This window comes from Phocoena sinus, chromosome 19 (assembly GCF_008692025.1).
Source record: "Phocoena sinus isolate mPhoSin1 chromosome 19, mPhoSin1.pri, whole genome shotgun sequence".
Lineage (NCBI taxonomy): Eukaryota > Metazoa > Chordata > Mammalia > Artiodactyla > Phocoenidae > Phocoena > Phocoena sinus.
This window is the reverse complement of record NC_045781.1, coordinates 2,473,478-2,490,833: the sequence shown is the minus strand read 5'-3', so window position 1 is coordinate 2,490,833 and position 17,356 is coordinate 2,473,478. Positions and strand designations below refer to the sequence as shown.

Here is a 17,356-nt window from a genome sequence, read left to right as displayed (position 1 = left end):
ATTCTCGGAAATGTAGTCCAAACCCGGGCGCTCTGAAAGGCCGTGTTTGCGAGGACCCATAGGCCGCTGGCAGCCCTTCGATGCATCTTGGGAAATGTAGTTCCTGCTCTGGCGGAGCCATTCGGGGACGGGAGTGAGTGGGTCGCCACGGCGAGAGCCAATGGGAATCCAGTTTTGCCGCGATGCTTTGTGGGAGATGTAGTTCTGGGTGAAGCCGGCGGGGCAGTTGGGGGAAAGGACCACTGGGTTTCTGGGAGTGTTGGGGGGAGGGGGACAGATGAGTTTGGCGCAAAGCCTGCCGGGGCATGGAGTCCTGGTGAGCTTTGTGCGCATGTGCGAGGTGGCGAGGGGGCTTGGGGGGCCTCGCCCGGGAGAGTGAGGTGAGCGAGGGGGGCAAGGAGGGAGGGATTGGAGGGGGCCGGTTGGACGAGCTTTGGGGAGAGGGGGGCTGGAGGCCGGAGGAGGAAGGAACGGGAGGGTTGGGGGAGGGAGTGAAAAGGGGGCCCGAGAAGAAGGGGGAGGGGGAGGGGAGCGTGAACGGGAGGGGGAGGGGAGCGTGAACGGGAGGGGGAGGGTCGGGAAGTGGGAGGGGTTGTGGGTCCCGGAGGCGGAGAACGCGGGGAGAGAGTTGGAAACTGAGGGGGGGTAGTGGGGGAGGGTCGGGAAGTGGGGGGAGGGGGAGGGGGAGGGGACTCCAGCAGCGGGTGGGCTGGGCCCTGCCGAGGAGTCCGGGGGCGCCGGAAGGACCGGGTCGGAGAGGTTTGCTGGAAGGGGCTCTGGGGGAGGGTCGTGGTCCAGACGTGGGTGGGGTGCAGGTGGTTCACGTCGTGCATGTCTTTACAAGTTGGGTCTCACTTTTGTGGAGTTGTGAGATTCCCGAGGATGAGCTGAATTGTCCTCTTTCTTTCTCTTCTTTCTTTCTTTCTTTCGGGTGCCCTCCCCCCCCCACTAGCTTGTTGCAAGGGACTAATTTCGTCGGCGTGCAGTGCTTCAAGGCTGTGTTTGCTCTTGTTAACGTGTGAGGCTGCCCTCCTCCCCGTCAGCCCCCATCACCCTCTTTTATTTGCTATTTTAACCCCTGCTCTTCCTCATACTTGGACTTAATGTGTGTGCTTCTGATCGAAGCTATGTCCCTAGCACCTCACCAAGTAACAGTAATAGTAAAGGTTAACTCTGGTTGAAGGCTTGCTTAGCACAGCTGGGTGCTGTTCTCAGCATCTTTGTTTTCCTTACATCTTGAATTCTTACTGCTACTCTTGGGTATGACTTCTCTCCCCATTTTACAGCCCGGGAAGGGAGATTTAGTGTGTAAAAGGTTCTATACCTTGTCCTGGGACGACCAGCTGGGAGAGGGCAGGGCTGGGATTTGCTCCAGGGCCCTTTGCTCTGAGTAAATATTTGTTCAGTGGACCGGTGGTTCTCCACCAGGGTCAACTGTGCCTGCCCCCCTCCCACCTCGAGGCACTCTCTGGAGACATTTTTGATTGTCACAGTTGGGGAGATACTGCTGGCATATTGTGGAAGGAGGCCAGGGATGCTGCTAAACACTGTAGGTTGCATAGGATGTCTGCCACACAGAATTGTCCAGCGCTGAATGTCACTAGTGCAGGGGTGGGAAGCCCAGGCGTGGGTCAGCAGGTCTTCACTGAACGCTTACTCTGTGTGGGATGGGGGCTTCTTCTAATTCATGCTCCTAGCAACCCCTGTGGGGAAGGAGTTACTCTTAGATCTGTACTACAGGTGGGGAATTTAAGTCCAGAGAGGGCCCAAGGTCACACCACCGATAAATGGCTGAATTAAAAGCAGAAGCCGGGCAGGCAAGCTCCAGAAGCTGTGTCTCTTTGTTTTTTCCATTTTTTTTTTTTGCGTTTTTTAAAACTTATTGCAGTTAAGTTGATTTACAATGTTGTGTTAATTTTGATTCAGTTATACACATATATACATTCTTTTTTGTTTTGTTTTCCATTAGGGTTTATCCCAGGATATTGAATATAGTCCCTGTGCTCTACAGTAGGACCTTGTTGTTTATCCATCCTATAGAAAATACTGTGCAACCGCTAATCCCAAACTCCCACTCCATCCGTCCCCCACTCCCTTGGCAACCACCAGTCTGTTCTTCCAGAGCCCTGCCTCTTAACCGTTAAGTTAATGCAGCAGGCGTGGGCTCTGGATTCGAATCCTGCCTCTCTGTCACTCTGCATGTCCATTTCTCTCCTTCTTTACAGTGGGGCTCATCTCCCCAAGTCGCAGGGCTGTTGGGAGGGACAGGTGGGGCAGAGTAAGACACGGGCCTCGTGGTGGTCTCCTGAGGCCTCCAGGGTGCCTGGCGGGGCTAGATGATGCTACCAGGACACACACAGGCGTGTTACAGTTGCTTTTATGGAGGCAGCACAGAGCACTGTGGCAGCTGCTGGAGCCACTGGCCCTCACTGAATAAGAGGAGTTGCTTTCCACAGCAGAGGGACCTTTTGTGTGTGTGGATGTATTTTGCTTTGTTTCTTCTTATTTTTTGTCAAGCTATAATTGACATATATTCGTTTCAAGTATACAACATAACGGTTTGATATTTGTATACATTGCAAAACGATGACCACAATAAGTCTAGTTAATATCCATCGCCATACAGAGTTATAGAATATTTTTTTCCATGATGAGAACTTTTTTAAAATTTTTTTTTTTTGCGATACACGGGCCTCTCACTGTTGTGGCCTCTCCCGTTGCAGAGCACAGGCTCCAGACGCGCATACTCGGCGGCCGTGGCTCACGGGCCCAGCCGATCCACAGCATGTGGGATCTTCCCAAACCGGGGCACAAACCCGTGTCCCCTGCATCGGCAGGCGGACTCTCAACCACTGCGCCACCAGGGAAGCCCGATGATGAGAACTTTTAAGAGCTGTTCTCTCAGCAACTTTCTTTTTTTTTTTAAGATACATATTTTTTAATGCTTTTTTTAAAAAAAGTATTTTATTTATTTATTTTTGGCTGTGTTGGGTCTTCGTTGGCACGCGCGGCCTTTCTGTAGTTGCGGCGAGCAGGGGCTGCTCTTCATTGAGGTGTGTGGGCTTCTCATTGTGGTGGCTTCTCTTGTTGCGGAGCATGGGCTCTAGGCGCGTGGGCTTCATTAGTTGCGGCACGCGGGCTCAGTAGTTGTGGCTCACAGGCTTAATTGCTCCGCGGCATGTGGGATCTTCCCGGACCAGGGCTCGAACCCGTGTCCCCTGCATTGGCAGGCGGATTCTTAACCACTGCGCCACCAGGGAAGCCCAACTTTCAAATATACAACAGAGTATTATTAACTATAGTGGCCAAGTGGTACTTTACATCCCCAGGAATTAGTTCTTTTGTAACTGGGAGTTTGTAAGTTTTGATTCTTTTCACCCATTTTGCCTACCAGCGCCCCCACCCCAGCTTCTGGGAACCACCAATCTGTTCAGTGTATCTATGAGTTTGCTTTATTTTTGTTTTTTTTGGATTGCACATGTAAGGGAAATTATACATTTGCCTTTCTCTATCTGATTTATTTTGTCTTAGCATAATACCCTCGAGGTCCATCCATGTTTTCACAAATAGTAGGATTTCGTTCTTTTTTATGGCTGAATAATATTCCATTATATTTATTTATATATGTATTTATATTTGTATATTCCACTTTATATATCTATATACACACACACATATATATATATTTTGCATTTTCTCCATCCATTTATCCATCAACGACACTTAGGTTGCTTCGATGTCTTGGCGGTTATTGTAAATATGCTGCTATGAACGTCGGGGTGCATGTGTTTTTTCAAATTAGTATTTTTGTTTTCTTTGAATACATGCCCAGAAGTAGAATTGCTGGATCAAATGGTAGTTCTATTTTTTTTTTAAACCTATTTTTTTTTTAATTAATTACTTCTTCTTTTTTTCTTTTTTTTGGCTTGTGTCGGGTCTTTGTTGCTGCGCGCGGGCTTTCTCTAGTTGCAGCGAGTGGGGGCTACTCTCTGTTGGCGGTGCGCGGGCTTCTCATTGCGGTGGCTTCTCGTGTTGCAGAGCACGGGCTCTAGGCGCATGGGCTTCAGTAGTTGTGGCACACGGGCTTGGTAGCTGTGGCTCGTGGGCTCTAGAGTGCAGGCTCTGTAGTTGTGGCACACGGGCTTAGTTGCTCTGTGGCACATGGGATCTTCCCGGACCAGAGGTCGAACCCGTGTCCCCTGCATTGGCAGGCAGATTCTTAACCACTGCGCCACCAGGGAAGTCCCCAGTAGTTCTATTTTTAATTTTTTGAGGAACCTCCATAGTGGCTGCATGGAGTGACCTTATTTATCAGTCAGTATGTGCTTTCTCAGGAGCAGCCTCTGAGCTTGGTGACCCTGGGACCCAGGGAAGAGTCCGTCTGGCCCTGCCGCAGGGGCTAACCTTGGACAGCCGAGAGCGTGGGTCCCTGAGGTCACAAGGCCCTTCAGCATGATTCCCAGGGCCTCACTCACTCAGGTGAGACTCCAGTCCTGTCCCGGAGGGATCTTTCTCACAACAGAGCAGGCTTCTCTGCCTCTTTTGAGACTCGGCTCTGGCCCAGGTCTTCTGGGAAATCTTTCCTGCCGCTGCTGGGCTAGTCAGTCCTTAAATGGAAGGATGGGTGGGTGGAAGGTGATGCTGTGACCAGCTCCAGGGCCAGACAGACGCCAGTGTGAGTTCAGCCCCTGCCACTTATTAGCTGGGTGATTTTGGGCAAGGCCTTCACGTTCTCCATCTGCAAAATGGGGGCAATAATGCTGATCACATAGGACCGGTCATCCTATAAATTTTCTTTCAGTGCCAACCAGCATGCTGGGCTCTGTATATGTGGCCTCTTGCCCTTGCAACGCTTAAATTCTAGCAAGGGAAATCAGCGCCCAGATATGGTAAGACCAGATCTTATTAAACGCTGAGATGAAATTAATATGGTGACATGACAGTAACTGCAGGGAAGGGTGTGTAGGTCATTCAGGGAGGCTGTCCAAGGAGGGAAGGATGGCATCTGGGCCTCAGAGGTGAGAAGGAGCCAGCGGAGCAAAGATGGAGGTAGAGAATGGCAGTACCAAGGCCCTGAGGTTGGGCCAGCCTTGAGTCTTAGAAGATCATCAGCGTGTGGCAGACAGGCATGGCTGTGCGCCAGTAAAACTTGACTTAAACAGGCTGCAGGGACTTCCCTGGTGGTCCAGTGGTTAGGACTCTGCCCTTCCAATGCAGGGGGTGCAGGTTAGATCCCTGGTCGGGGAACTAAGATCCCACATACCACACAGTGTGGGAAAAAACAAACAAACAAACAAACAAACAAGAAAACACAAAGCAAAACCCAGGCTGCAGGCCAGTGGCTCCTGAAGGTTTTAAACTCAGGACCCCTTTATACTTTAAAATTTTTTTGAAGACCCCCGCCAAAGCACTTTTGCTTACAGGAATTACATTTATTGTTATGTGTCATGTTAGAAACTAAAGCTGAGAAAATTTCAAAATATTAATGCATTTAGAAATTGCAGTAATCAACTTTCCATATGTTAAGATTTAAATTACACTTTTTTTTCTTAATTTTTTTTTATTTGTGTGTAGTTGATTTACAGTGTTGTGTTAGTTTCAGGTGTACAGCATGGTGAGTCCATTATACATACATATATAGCCACTCCTTTTCAGATTCTAGTCCCATACAGGTCATTACAGAGTATTGAGTAGAGTTCCCTGTGCTGTACAGTAGGTTCTTATTAGTTATATATTCTATATATAGTAGTGTGTATATGTCAGTCCCAATCTCCCGATTTATCCCCCCCCAGCAAATGACACTTTATTTTATTTTTTAAAAATAACACTTTTTAAATGAAAAATAACCATGTTTCCCCAAATGAAAAGCTGGAAACACTGCATCATTATTTTGCACATCTCAGTGTCTAACTTGAACCGCTGGGTTCTCCCATCTGCCTCTGCTCGCAGCCTGTGGCCTCTGGAAGGCCCCAGCATACACTCAGGAGAGAATGACAGTGAAAGAGGCTGGGAACCTGTGTTAGGAAAATAGTTCTGACCTCGAGGTACCCCCTGGAAGGATTTTGGGGATCCCAGGGGTCCCCGGGCCATTCGAGGACCACAGTTCTAGGCCGGGGTTTCTTAGGGGCTGGGTCTTTCTCTGCTGGGGGGCCGTCCTGTGCACTGTAGGGTCCTTAGCAGCATCCCCAGCCTCCACCCACCGGATGCCAGCAGCACCCCCACCCCCATCCAACGAGACCTTCTAGATGCCTCCCCGGGGTAACGTCACCCCCTGGTTGAGAGCCACTGCTTTGCGTCACCCCACGACTGAAGCCACTGCACGTCTGTTTCCTCCTTCAGGAAGGGGAGGAGGAAGTGGAGGGCACACGGCTTCCTGGGGGCGCCGGGGCGCAGGTCTTACAAAAGGAGAATGGGGAGAACGGATAAGGGGGGCCTCTTGCAGTCTCTCGCGTTTCCCTGTACGCAGACGTGATTGGGGGCCCCTGAGCGTCGTGGCCTGCTGGGCAGCCGTGACAACACCATCGACCAGGCAGCTTCAACAACAGACATTTATTCCTCGCAGTTCTGGAGGTTGGGCGTCCGGGATCAGGTGCAGCCAGACTCGGTGTCTGGTGAGGGCCTCTTCCCGGCTTGCAGACGGCTGCTTCCTGCTGTGTCCTCACGCTCAGGGGAGACAGATCTCTTCCTACGAAGACGTTAGTCCTGTAGGAGCCCGGTCTGATAACCTCATTTAGTCTTAATTTCCTCCTAAAAGCCCCATCTCTAAATACATTTGGGGTTAGAGCTTCCACATATGAACCTGGTGGGGGGTACGGACGGACATAGTTCTGTGCACACTGGCTAGTAAGGAAGAGATTGGGGGGGCTTTGGAGCAAGCATCCTAGGGTGTCTGCCTCGGGGACGTGGGTTGGGACGTAACCAGGCATCGATGGTGGTGATGACAACTCACGTTTTCTCGAGCATGTGCTGCGTTCCGGGATCCCTTCTAAGATCTCGGTGCGCGGGGAGGCTGCGGGGGTAGAGGGAGGACAGGGAGGCCACACGAGGCCGGCAAGCGCGGCGCCGCTGCCGCTCCTGGGTGGGCGTGGGTGGCGCGCACGCATGCACGCATAGAGCATGGTTTTCGACCCCATGCCCACGGCAGAGGCAGGGGCTTCCGGGGGATGGTCGGAGTTGGGTTCTCACCACTGCCTTTCCCCCCCGACAGGTGCTGCCGTCCCGCTGGCCCCATGGAGGCTGCGGCCGCCCAGCCTGTGAAGCAGGAGTGCCAGGCCGCCGAGGGCCTGACCCTGGACTCACCGTGGCACCGCTTCCGCCACTTCCACCTGGGCGACGCCCCGGGCCCCCGCGAGGCGCTGGGCCTGCTGCGCGCCTTGTGCCGGGACTGGCTGAGGCCCGAGGTGCACACCAAGGAGCAGATGCTGGAGCTACTGGTGCTGGAGCAGTTCCTGAGCGCCCTGCCCGCTGACCTCCAGGCCTGGGTGTGCAGCCGGCGGCCCCAGAGCGGGGAGGAGGCCGTGGCCCTGCTGGAGGAGCTCTGGGTGAGCGGAGGCGGCTGGCGGGAGGGGCCTGCACCGCCGCGTCCCCCCACCCCGGGCCTGCCGTCTGCCTTCCCCAGGGCCGGGGGTCCTCAGCTCCACACTGAGACAAACACGACAGGCTCCGTGGGACCCTGAGGTCCAGGGTGTGGTCGAGTCGGGTGGGAAAGTCAGGCCGGCGAGGATGTTTAGAGGGACTGTACACAGGCCCACCCTCCTGATGCTCAGTGCAAGTTCAGGGTCCCCGGGGCCACCCTCAGGCCTCACAGCTCAGTGGAAGGACTCAGCTCCATCCTGCACACAGCTGTGGCTGGTCACAGCGGAAGGACACGGATGAAATCAGCCGAGGAGGGGGCAGCAGGGCAGGATCCAGGAGGGTTCCTCCCAGGGGATTCGTGGGCGGTGCCAACTCCTGGCGACAACGTGTGCAAGACACAGGGAGCATCACCAACCAGGGTGCTCCCCGCACCTCCGCGCCTGGAGGTGTTGGGGCTCCAGCCCCCGCAAAAGGCTGAGCGGATACCGTGTGGCCCAGAGCCTTCACATGAATTACGCTGTTGGAGCGTCCAACACGGCCCAAGGCCCCTGGCAGGCAGGATGTGCTGAGTGAGGGCTCAGCGGTTCCCCTCCCAGCAGGTGAGGGCAAAGGCCAGACCTCTCTCTGGGTAAGGTCAGCCCTTGGCTGCACCCCAGGGGTCAGCGGACTGCAGCCTGAGGGCCATATCTGCCAGCCTCTGGGGCTGTGGTGTTACACAGCCTCACGGGGCCACGGCCGCACCGTCCACTCGTGTGTCGCCTGTGGCCTCTTTCTCCCCGGGGCAGAGCTGAGCAGTCGCGACAGGGACCAGAGGGCCCGAAGAGCCGAAAACCTTTGCCCCCTGGCCCTTTCAGGGAAAAGCCTGGGCACTGGGCAGGTACCAGGTGATTCGCGTGTGCAGAGTTCGGGGGTCCCAGGACCATCCCCGGGTTCAGTCGTTCATGGGAAGTACTCAGAGCTTGAGGAAAGCTGCTGTTCATCACAGTGAAAGGACACAGATTAAAATCGGCCGAGGGAGCAGGCGGATGGGGCAGGGAGACCCTCACGGAGCTTCGTCACCCCGGGTCACGTGGACAGCATGAGTATTGCCAACCAGGGGGCCTCCCCAGCCTCTGTAGACATGGCTTCCCAATCGGGGAGGCTGACCTCAATCGCAGGTCCGTCTGAAGGTCAGGCTGATACAGCAGGGCCAGACCTCCCCCAGATCGCACTGTCAGCATGGCCTGCCTGTCCCCACGCAGTCCCGAGGGGTGGGCACTGGAGGCTGTCATCCTCTCCATTTCAGAGGTGAAGGTATGAGGCTCAGAGAAGTCGAGTGACTTGCCCAAGGTCACACAGCCAGTTGCGGGGGTGAGAGGGACAGAACCCATGTGCTGTGGCCTGAGATCCCTGCCTCTGTCCCCTGCTGGGTGCCAACACCTGGCCCAGCATCTTCCTGGGGATGGCGCTCAGCCTTGGCACAGTCCAGCGTCCTGTGCCTGTGACCCGGAACCAGAGAGCCCGCAGGCCACCTGCAGGCCCGCCCCCGCCCCCAGCAGTATAAAGTTCCCAGGCTTGTGTGCCTGGGAATCGCAGGGTGGCCAGGCAGTGCAGCTTCCCAGGCTCCACTCCGGGGCAAGCCGGCCCGCGTCCTGCTCCCACCCTGCCTGCACACCGGCAGGCGTCACCTGGGGTTACCAGGCCCCACTGAGGCCAGGGAGCTGGGAGCTCGGCGTCCACCAGTCTGAGCGGGGGCTCCTGGTGAGACCATGTGCTGCCCACCTCCCCCCACAACTGACCCCCGCGTGGGAAGTAACTCGCTTGGGCCCCCCAAGCAGGTCTGTGGCTGGAGGCGCCCAGGACCCAGGCAGCCCCGTGCCAGCCGCGCCCCACACCTCGGCACGCCCTTGTCTTCACCCTCTTCCTCGAGGAGCATGTCCTGAGCCATTGGAGCAAAGGCGGGTGGTTGGACACCTCCGTCCCTCTGTCCGTGCACTTGCTCAGTGTCCATTGAGGGCTGCGGTGAGAGGCTCCGGGGGTCGGGACCCTCTGAGGTGGTCAGGATGTAAAATGGTGCAGCCGCAGTTGGGGGCAGTCTGGCAGTTCCTCGGGTTGAACGTGGAGCGGCCACGTGGGCCAGCAGCCCCACTCCTGTGTGTGAACCCAGAGAAGTGAAAACACACCACACGTAACCTCGCATGCGATACGACCTGAGTGGTAGCAAGACAGCGTCACTCGTAACAGCCAAGAAGTGAAAACAGCCCTCATGTCCACCGGCCGGTGAGTGGATCAACAGAACGTGGCCTGTCCACGCAGCGGGGCACCACTCAGCCATAGAGGAGCGAAGCCCTGACGGGCTATGCCGTGGGCGAACATCAGAAACACGAGGAAAACGTGAAAGAAGCCGGTCACGAGGACTTTCCGTTGCATGATTCCGTTGCCGTGAGATTCGCAGAAGAGGCAGGTCCATGGAGGCGGGGAGCAGATTAGCGGTTCCCGGAGGCTGGCGGGGAGGAAATGGGGAGTGACTGCTGACAGGGGCGGGGTACGGGGGCTGGGGGTGATAAAAATATTCTCGAATCCATTGTGGTAAGGGTTGCACAACGGAATGTACCAAAACCCGGGGAATTGCAATTTAAGTGGGTGAATTCTCTGGCGTATAAGTCATGTCGCGACAAAGCTGCTATTTATAAAAAGATTGGTGCCAGGGTCAGCACAGAAGTGGGACAGGCCAGTCCCCGCCCTCCTGGAGCGTGCGAGCCAGGCAGCTCCACTGGGAGGCCGACCAGGCCTTTTGCGGGGAAAATGACCATACCAACTCTTCCTGACATCTGAAGAGGAAGAAACGTCCCGGCTCATTCTACAGGGCCAGCGTTTTCCTGGTACCAAAACCAAGGAAAGACAAATGTAGGCCCTCTTCCTTAATCTCAAAATAATGATGTTGAGTGAAAGAAACTAGACCCTCCCCCCCCGAAGAAGTACCGATTTACTGTATGGCTCTATGAACATGAAGCCCTAGAAGACAGAGACCACTGTATCGTGCCGGGAAGCCCATCAGTGGTTGCCCTGCTGGAGGGAAGGGGGAAGGTTCCGGATGTGCACAGGGAAGCTTGCGGGGCCACGTGTGCGTTCTGGGGCTTCGTGAGCACATACGCACGTGGAACTCCTCGGGTCGTGTGCCATGAACCATGTGCATTCACTGTACGTGTGTCACGCTTCGATGAAGCTGCCGGGAGTGCGGTGTGGAGGGTACCAGGATGGGGGCGCCCTTGAGCCTGTGGGAGGTGGCAGAGCCAGCGCTTGGCCAGGGCCTGCAGGGTGTGTAGGAGGGCAGGCCGGGCACGGGTGGGAAGGGGGCTCCAGGCAGAGGGAAGAGCGCGTGCAGAAGCGTGGGGCTCTGAGCGCCTGGCACACCCAGGACACCATTGGCCCTTTGCTGTTGCCTGGGCTTGGAGGTGCAGGCGGGGCTCCGGGCAGAGGTAGGAGCTGAGCGCGTGGCAGTGACGAGGCCACAGCAGACGCGAGTGACGTGGCAGCACCTGCGTTGCCGTAACGCCCTAAGCCGCACTGGTGTGCTGCAGTAGCAAGGTGACCGTGTGGATTCTCCCGCCAGACAAGGTGGGCATTTAGGGATCCCTGACAACGAACTTTCCTAAAAGGCCCTGGAAGCTTCCTGCCGTCTGCTCGCCAGCTGGCAGAATTGTCGGCATCGCTGGTCTGCAGCCTAACAGCTGCTTGGGTCCGAAAGCACTGAAACAAGTGAAATGTGAGAAGGGGGGTTGTGTGCCTGTAACCCCTGACAGCTCTTCCTCAGCACCAGGAGGATTCTGGTCTTTTCCTGGAGGCACGGGCTCGAGGAACAGAGAGAAAGTATAAAGGAACCAGAGTAGTGTGAAGCTTCTTTGTAAACCACTGGTCTTCTGGCTGGTGCCGTGCTGCTTGGAGCTGTCCACCGGTTGAGCTGGGAAAAGTTCCGTTCTCAACTTCCTTTATTTTTTGCTGAGTTAAAAGTAGCTTCTCTGTTTTCCTTCTGCATTTTGTCGAGGAGTTTGCAAAAGGCATTAAAAAGCTAAAATAAGATTCAAAGCAGGTGCATCAGTTATCTGCTGTGTAACAAATCGCACCAAACTTAGTGGCTCAGAACAGTAAACATTTATCATCTCAGGCAGCTTCTGTGGGTCAGGAGTTTGGGGCAATGCTGGCTGAAGGTCTCTCACGAGGTTGCGTTTAAGACCGGCTGGGGCTGTCCTCACCTGGAGGCTGGCCCAGGGCTGGAGGATCTGATTCTGAGGCAGCTCCCTCACGCGGCGGTCAGCTGGAGGCCTCCGTCCTCGCCACATGGACCTCTCCGTGGGGTGGCCGAGCATCCTCCAGCTTGGTAGCCGGCTACCCCCGGAGCGAGCGGTAGGACTGAGAGGGAGAGAAGTAGAGGCTGTGGCTCGGGTTGCTCAGCTGGGGTTGTGGTATCTCTGGTTTCAGGGACCAGCAATGAGGGCACCTCGGGATGCGGCAGAAGGCTCCGGGGTCGACGTGGGAAAGGAAGACGGTGGGGTAACGCCCTCAGGTGAGCAGCTCACTCCTTCCCCACAGCGCTCCCAGCCCCGGGGGACCCTCTCCTGTCTGTCCTTTATTTGTCCAGTGAACATCCCTGCTGTGAGCCAGGCCCCGTGCTGGCACCAGGACAGGAGCTGAATCAGACACGCCCGGCTCTGGAGGGCACGTCTAGTGGGGGGGGTCAGACAGGACAGCGAGCGCCCATGATGCGCCAGGCGTGGTCCCACCAGCTCGCCAAAATCCCGCGCCCGCCCTTGAGATCCCCGGCATCATCAGCTACCTTTTGTAGCTGCAGGAACCCAGGCACAGAGAAGTGAACTCACCCAGGTTCAGGTGCCGGCCAAGCCAGGGTTGCACCCCGGCAGCCTGACCTCAGAGCCTTTGAGCCCCAGTTCTTCGCGGGGCGAGACCTCCTGCAGTCATGCTTCTCCTGACCCAGGCACTGTGCAGGACTCTCTTCTCATTGCCCAGCCTGGCGCCGATGCCTGGGCCGGGAGCTGGGGAAGGTGCTGGCTCCACCCCGACCACAGGCATTAGGATGAGGAAGGGAGAATCAGATTGAATCTCGTCAAAGCGGGTAACAGACCCGGGAGGCAAAACCCGAGGATGCCCACCAGAGGCAGAAAGGTGACTCTGGTAGCCGGCCTGGACTCAGGCGCCTCGAGACCCGGTGGGGGAGGGTGGCGCTCACCTTGTGCCAGGGCTGTGGCTGGAGAGGACGGAGGAGCTGGGGATCATGTCTGAGGCCACGTGTAGAGGTGTCAGGATGGGGGCCCTTCTGATGACACCATCAGGACCTGTAGAGCCCGGGTCGGCGGGGGGTGGGGGGGGTGGTGGTGCCTGTGGACCTCCAGAGGGGCGTGGGTCGGAGAGGGAGCAGCGCTGGGACGGTGGCTGGGAACCCGAGGCAGTGCCCTCTTATGCCCCTCAACGGGGACCACAGCGGGGGTGGAATGAGACGGCACACCAACGTGCTCGGCACCGTGCCCGGAACAGAGGGAGAGACTAACGGGTTTTTATCACACCCGTCCTAGTGTGACACTTAAAGGTTGCTTATCTCCTTGGAATTCCATAGAGCAGTTTGGAAACCTGAAGAAAGGAAATGTGTGGTTCATCCACCCACCCGACTTATCCATCCCCACTTACCCACCCGTGCACCCACGCATCCATCCATCACCCAATCCATCCACTCCAACATCCGTCTACACACTCCCATTTACCACTTACCTAGCTATCGATTTCCTCCTCCCATCCATCCACCCATCCATTCGTTCATTGGGCACTTACTCTGCACCAGGCCCTGTGCGGTACGGGGACCCAGGGATGAATCAGAAGCTGGCGGACAACGCTCTTCCCTCCCGGAGGGCTCCCTGGCGTTAAGCGTTCCCCTCCTGCCCCGGGACCACCCCTCTAGCCAGGACACGGGCCGCCCTTGTGGCCTTCCCTTGCCCGGCTGTGCCCTGCGCCCGCCCTGACTGCACCTTTGCCTGCAGGAGACGCGGCCCCCGGGGCTGAGGAACTGGCGACGGGGGACGCCCAGGCCGCGCGCCCTTACAAGCAGGAGCCGGGCAGCCCCCAGCCAGCGCCACCGCCCCCACCGGCGCCCGGCCTGCCCGCCTTCCTGGCGGCCCCGGGCTCTGCGTCCTGCCCCGAGTGCGGCAAGGCCTCGCTGAAGCCGGCGCACCTGCTGCGCCATCGGCAGAGCCACTCGGGCGAGAAACCGCACGCCTGCCCCGAGTGCGGCAAGGCCTTCCGGCGCAAGGAGCACCTGCGGCGCCACCGCGGCACGCACCCTGGCGGCCCGGGTCCGGCCCTGCGCCCGCTGCCTGCGCGCGAGAAGCCACACGCCTGCTGCGAGTGCGGCAAGACCTTCTACTGGCGCGAGCACCTGGTGCGCCACCGCAAGACGCACTCGGGCGCGCGGCCGTTCGCTTGCTGGGAGTGCGGCAAGGGCTTCGGGCGCCGCGAGCACGTGCTGCGCCACCAGCGCATCCACGGGCGCGCGGCGGGCGCGGGCGGGGCGGCGGCGCCGGGCCCCGAAGGCGGGGGTCCCTTCCCGCCCTGGCCGCTGGGGTAGCCCCCGCCGCGCCGTGCAACCCCTCCCGTCCCTCGCGGCTCCTCTGTCCCCTGTCTCTCTCCTCCACCGGCCCCTCCTTTGTCCTCCTGGTGCCCTAGAGCTTTCTGTTCCTTCCCAACTCTCACTTTATGTCCCAAACCTCATTCCTGTTCGGATCTCACGCCGTCCTCGTCCTCGCAGTCTCTCCCGCCTATAGAAGGAGACTCCGCAGTCCTTCCCTCTCCCGGGTCGGGGGCAGGACTGGCCAGGAGCAGCAGGCGGGGCCCCTGGTCTAGAGGAGGCTGGAGGAAGGGGACTGGGTCTTGTTCCCAGGAGACACCCCCCAGGACGGAGTGGAGGACAGCTCCGACAGGACAACACCCCCCAGGAGACACCCCCCAGGGCGGAGTCGGGGACGGCTCCGACAGGACAGACCTGGGTTCTGGCAGTGGGCTCCCTGGTCTGGCTTGTCTCTCTGCGAGCCAGAAGGCATGGGATGGACAGAGATGCCTGCCTGTGGGAAGCGCGTCAGAGACGACAGTTCACCAGCATCTGGAGAGTAATAAAGCCACTGATAAGTTGTGCAGACCCCAAGTGCCCTGCGTCTGTCCTGGGGGCCGCCCTCCCCATGCTGCCCAGGATGGGAGGGGCATTGTGGGCCCCCCCTCAGACCTTCCCAGCTGGCAGGGCCCTGGGAGCCTGGGCCCAGGGGGCTGGTTCCTTTTCCTTGAGCCTAGAGATGAGATGAACCCCGTGAGAGGTGACAGAGATGAGTTCTCGTGGGGGTCTGCACTGTGGGGGAAACGCAGGCACACGCCACCTTATGGAGCCCACTCACTGCCCCAGGAGCAGGTCTCCCTGCTTCCACCGCACACAGGCCAGACTCAGCCCAGCACCCAACGGCTTGGGTTGGAGTCTTGGCCTTAACAGCTCCCAGGCTCCATGATCTCAGGCCCCTGAGAAGGGGCCCATTCTGGCAACTAAATGATGGAATGACGGCAAACGCTTGCACTGCCAGGCCAGCAGAATCAGTGAGCACCGAGGGCACCTTTAGTGGCAGGGCTGTCCTTCCACACTAGAGGTCCATGTGGCCATGTCTATAGCAGAGGAAGCTGGCTTCAAGAGGCCACGTCATCTGCTGCAGGACCTCACAAGGGAGCTGGCAGGAGCACAAGGCAGGAGAGTGGAGGTGTCAGGCCACGGGGCTGGGGGCTGAAGACTGGGTCTGACAAGAGCGTGCCATGTGCCAGCCCCTCTTTCAAGCACTTAAAGCCATCAGGTCTTTTAATCGTCATAACCCAAGGAGGCAAGCACTGTGGTTACTCCCATCATGCAGGTGAGGGGCCCAAGTTATCGAAAGAGTGCGTGGTTGGGCCGCAGTCACAGATCTGAGCTGGGTGTCTGGCCCCGGCGTCCTGATGTGTGCTCATCACCCAGCAATAATACTTAGTCCAGCTCCTACCGTCGCTCAGGGGCCCCAGACTGCCGCCAGCACAACCGTGGCTTGGGCTTGTTAAGCCTCCATCCTGGACCTCCGTCTGGGGACCTCCTACCCCAACACACTGCATCCATCAGTGTGGACGGTCCCTCGAGATGTCCCACCCCCTCCACCTTTGTGTCACTGGGGATCACAGTGCTGGATGAGCCTCGGGCATGGTAGGGGTTGGAGGGGGGAGAAAACACCTCTGACAGCTGGGAAGATGAAGAGCTCTGACAGCTGGAGGTTCGCCTGTTTCCACACAGGTACCACCCCCATCCCCTGTCTGCCTGCCGGGGAGCGCTGGTCCCACCTTGGCTCCCACACCTGGTGATGGGCCGTGCCTTCCTCCAAGGCTCACACAGTGGCCGGGGTCAGGGTGGGAAGGAGAAGCTGGGAGGCTGAAATGGAACAGAAAGACCCTCTGCACGGCGGTAGGAAGCATGTGCCCTGCTGCTGACGGTGCAGGCGGGCGCAAGCGGAACCGGCTGGGAGGACTCCAGATTCTGTAGCGTGTCAGCATCAGCCGTGGTGGACTGACGCCCTGGCCCCCACCCCACCCCGATAAACTCCCGTGCTCGGCCACACACAGGAGCACTTGTGTAGCCCTGTGCCTCGCAAGGCTGTTCGGACGTCCACCCTGGGAGAGGGGGGAAGAGAAGGTGCACGCACACCGTTCAGGAAAAGTTGTCCAAAACCCGGAAATAGGGTGAGAATTCAGCTCTGCAACCTTATAAAATCATGCTAGAGTGTTAAAAAAACAACACCACCACCCCCTCCCCCCCGAGTTTCCTGTAACTCCTTGCAAATGAAACTGTGTCGGGCTAACAGTTGTTTGGAGAGGGGTTGGTTCACCACTCCTGCCAAGTCAGAGGTTAACCCGAACACAGCTAGGTGGGTGTGGGGACCAGGTTTATTCTGTCTGGCAGACGGAGCAGCCAGGTGTGGAGGTTGACCGTCTGGTGCGGCATGAACCAGTTTTAAGCAGCAGCCCTGCTTCGGCATCCCTCCCCACCAACCACACAGCCCTGGTTCATCCAGTCCTAATCCAACAAGCTCTGCATCCTGCTGGTCCGTCGTAAAGAAGCCCAATAAATCATCAACCCAGCACTGGTATCTATTTGTATGAGATTTTTTTAAAATCAATAATTATGACTTTACTGAATACTACCTGGAGCTGGAGGCAATGAGCTAGAAGTATCCGCAGAAGCATGACCTCTCCGAAACATTCCGGGCGGTTACAGCAGCGAGAATGAAAGAAAGAAAGATAATCAGAGCTATTGCACCACCCCCACCCCACTCACAAAATGGCACAACAGGTTCCATAAACGTAGGAAAAAAACCAAGATACAGTGGGTTCCCCGGGTAACCAGTGAGGAGATGGAGGTCCACAGACCCGCAGAGAATCTACCACAATCCCACAGTCGGCCAGTGAGATGCAGAGATGCCTCCTCACGGCCCCTCTCTTGAGTCAGGGCAACGACTGAAGCTTGACTCCCCAAATCCCTTCTTTTTGGGGCATGAAGTTGTGAAAACAGGAGTGGGGAAGTGGGGGGCATTGGGACGACACTGACCTCTGGGTTATTTACGGGCAGGAGAGGGAGAGGGACCTTAATCCTAATCCAGACCCGCAGCCCCAACAATAACACACCCATGTCCTTTAGAGGGTTAATTGTAATCCCTTGATTTTGGTCCAAGATGAGGAGGAACTGATT

General features: G+C 57.2%; 1 protein-coding gene across 6 annotated transcripts; it reads left to right on the top strand.

Moving 5' to 3' along the window:
- Window positions 1–233: 233 nt before the first annotated feature.
- On the top strand, window positions 234–16,751 carry ZNF444 (zinc finger protein 444). Of its 6 annotated transcripts, XR_004346862.1 has the most exons (5): window positions 6,665–6,996; window positions 7,208–7,541; window positions 12,034–12,118; window positions 13,602–16,350; window positions 16,571–16,751. XR_004346862.1 is itself a non-coding variant. In XM_032612589.1 (4 exons), the coding sequence occupies exons 2-4, from the start codon at window positions 7,230–7,232 to the stop codon at window positions 14,183–14,185; spliced, it is 981 nt and encodes a 326-aa protein (XP_032468480.1). In that variant the 5' UTR covers window positions 234–380; window positions 7,208–7,229; the 3' UTR covers window positions 14,186–16,751. The 6 variants fall into 6 exon arrangements, 5 of the variants coding, with proteins under 5 accessions (XP_032468480.1, XP_032468481.1, XP_032468484.1 ...); XM_032612589.1 differs by lacking the exon at window positions 6,665–6,996 and adding an exon at window positions 234–380 and having other exon boundaries at window positions 13,602–16,751; XM_032612590.1 differs by lacking the exon at window positions 6,665–6,996 and adding an exon at window positions 694–759 and having other exon boundaries at window positions 13,602–16,751.
- Window positions 16,752–17,356: the final 605 nt, after the last annotated feature.

Excerpts from the sequence above, each read along its gene's own strand:
- ZNF444 (XM_032612588.1), top strand. The coding sequence starts at position 6,929 with ATGGTGGTGATGACAACTCACGTTTTCTCGAGCATGTGCTGCGTTCCG. Across the intron at positions 6,997-7,207 it reads GGATCCCTTCTAAGATCTCG|GTGCTGCCGTCCCGCTGGCC; the intron begins GTGCGCGGGGAG and ends CCCCCCCGACAG. Across the intron at positions 12,119-13,601 it reads CGGTGGGGTAACGCCCTCAG|GAGACGCGGCCCCCGGGGCT; the intron begins GTGAGCAGCTCA and ends CTTTGCCTGCAG.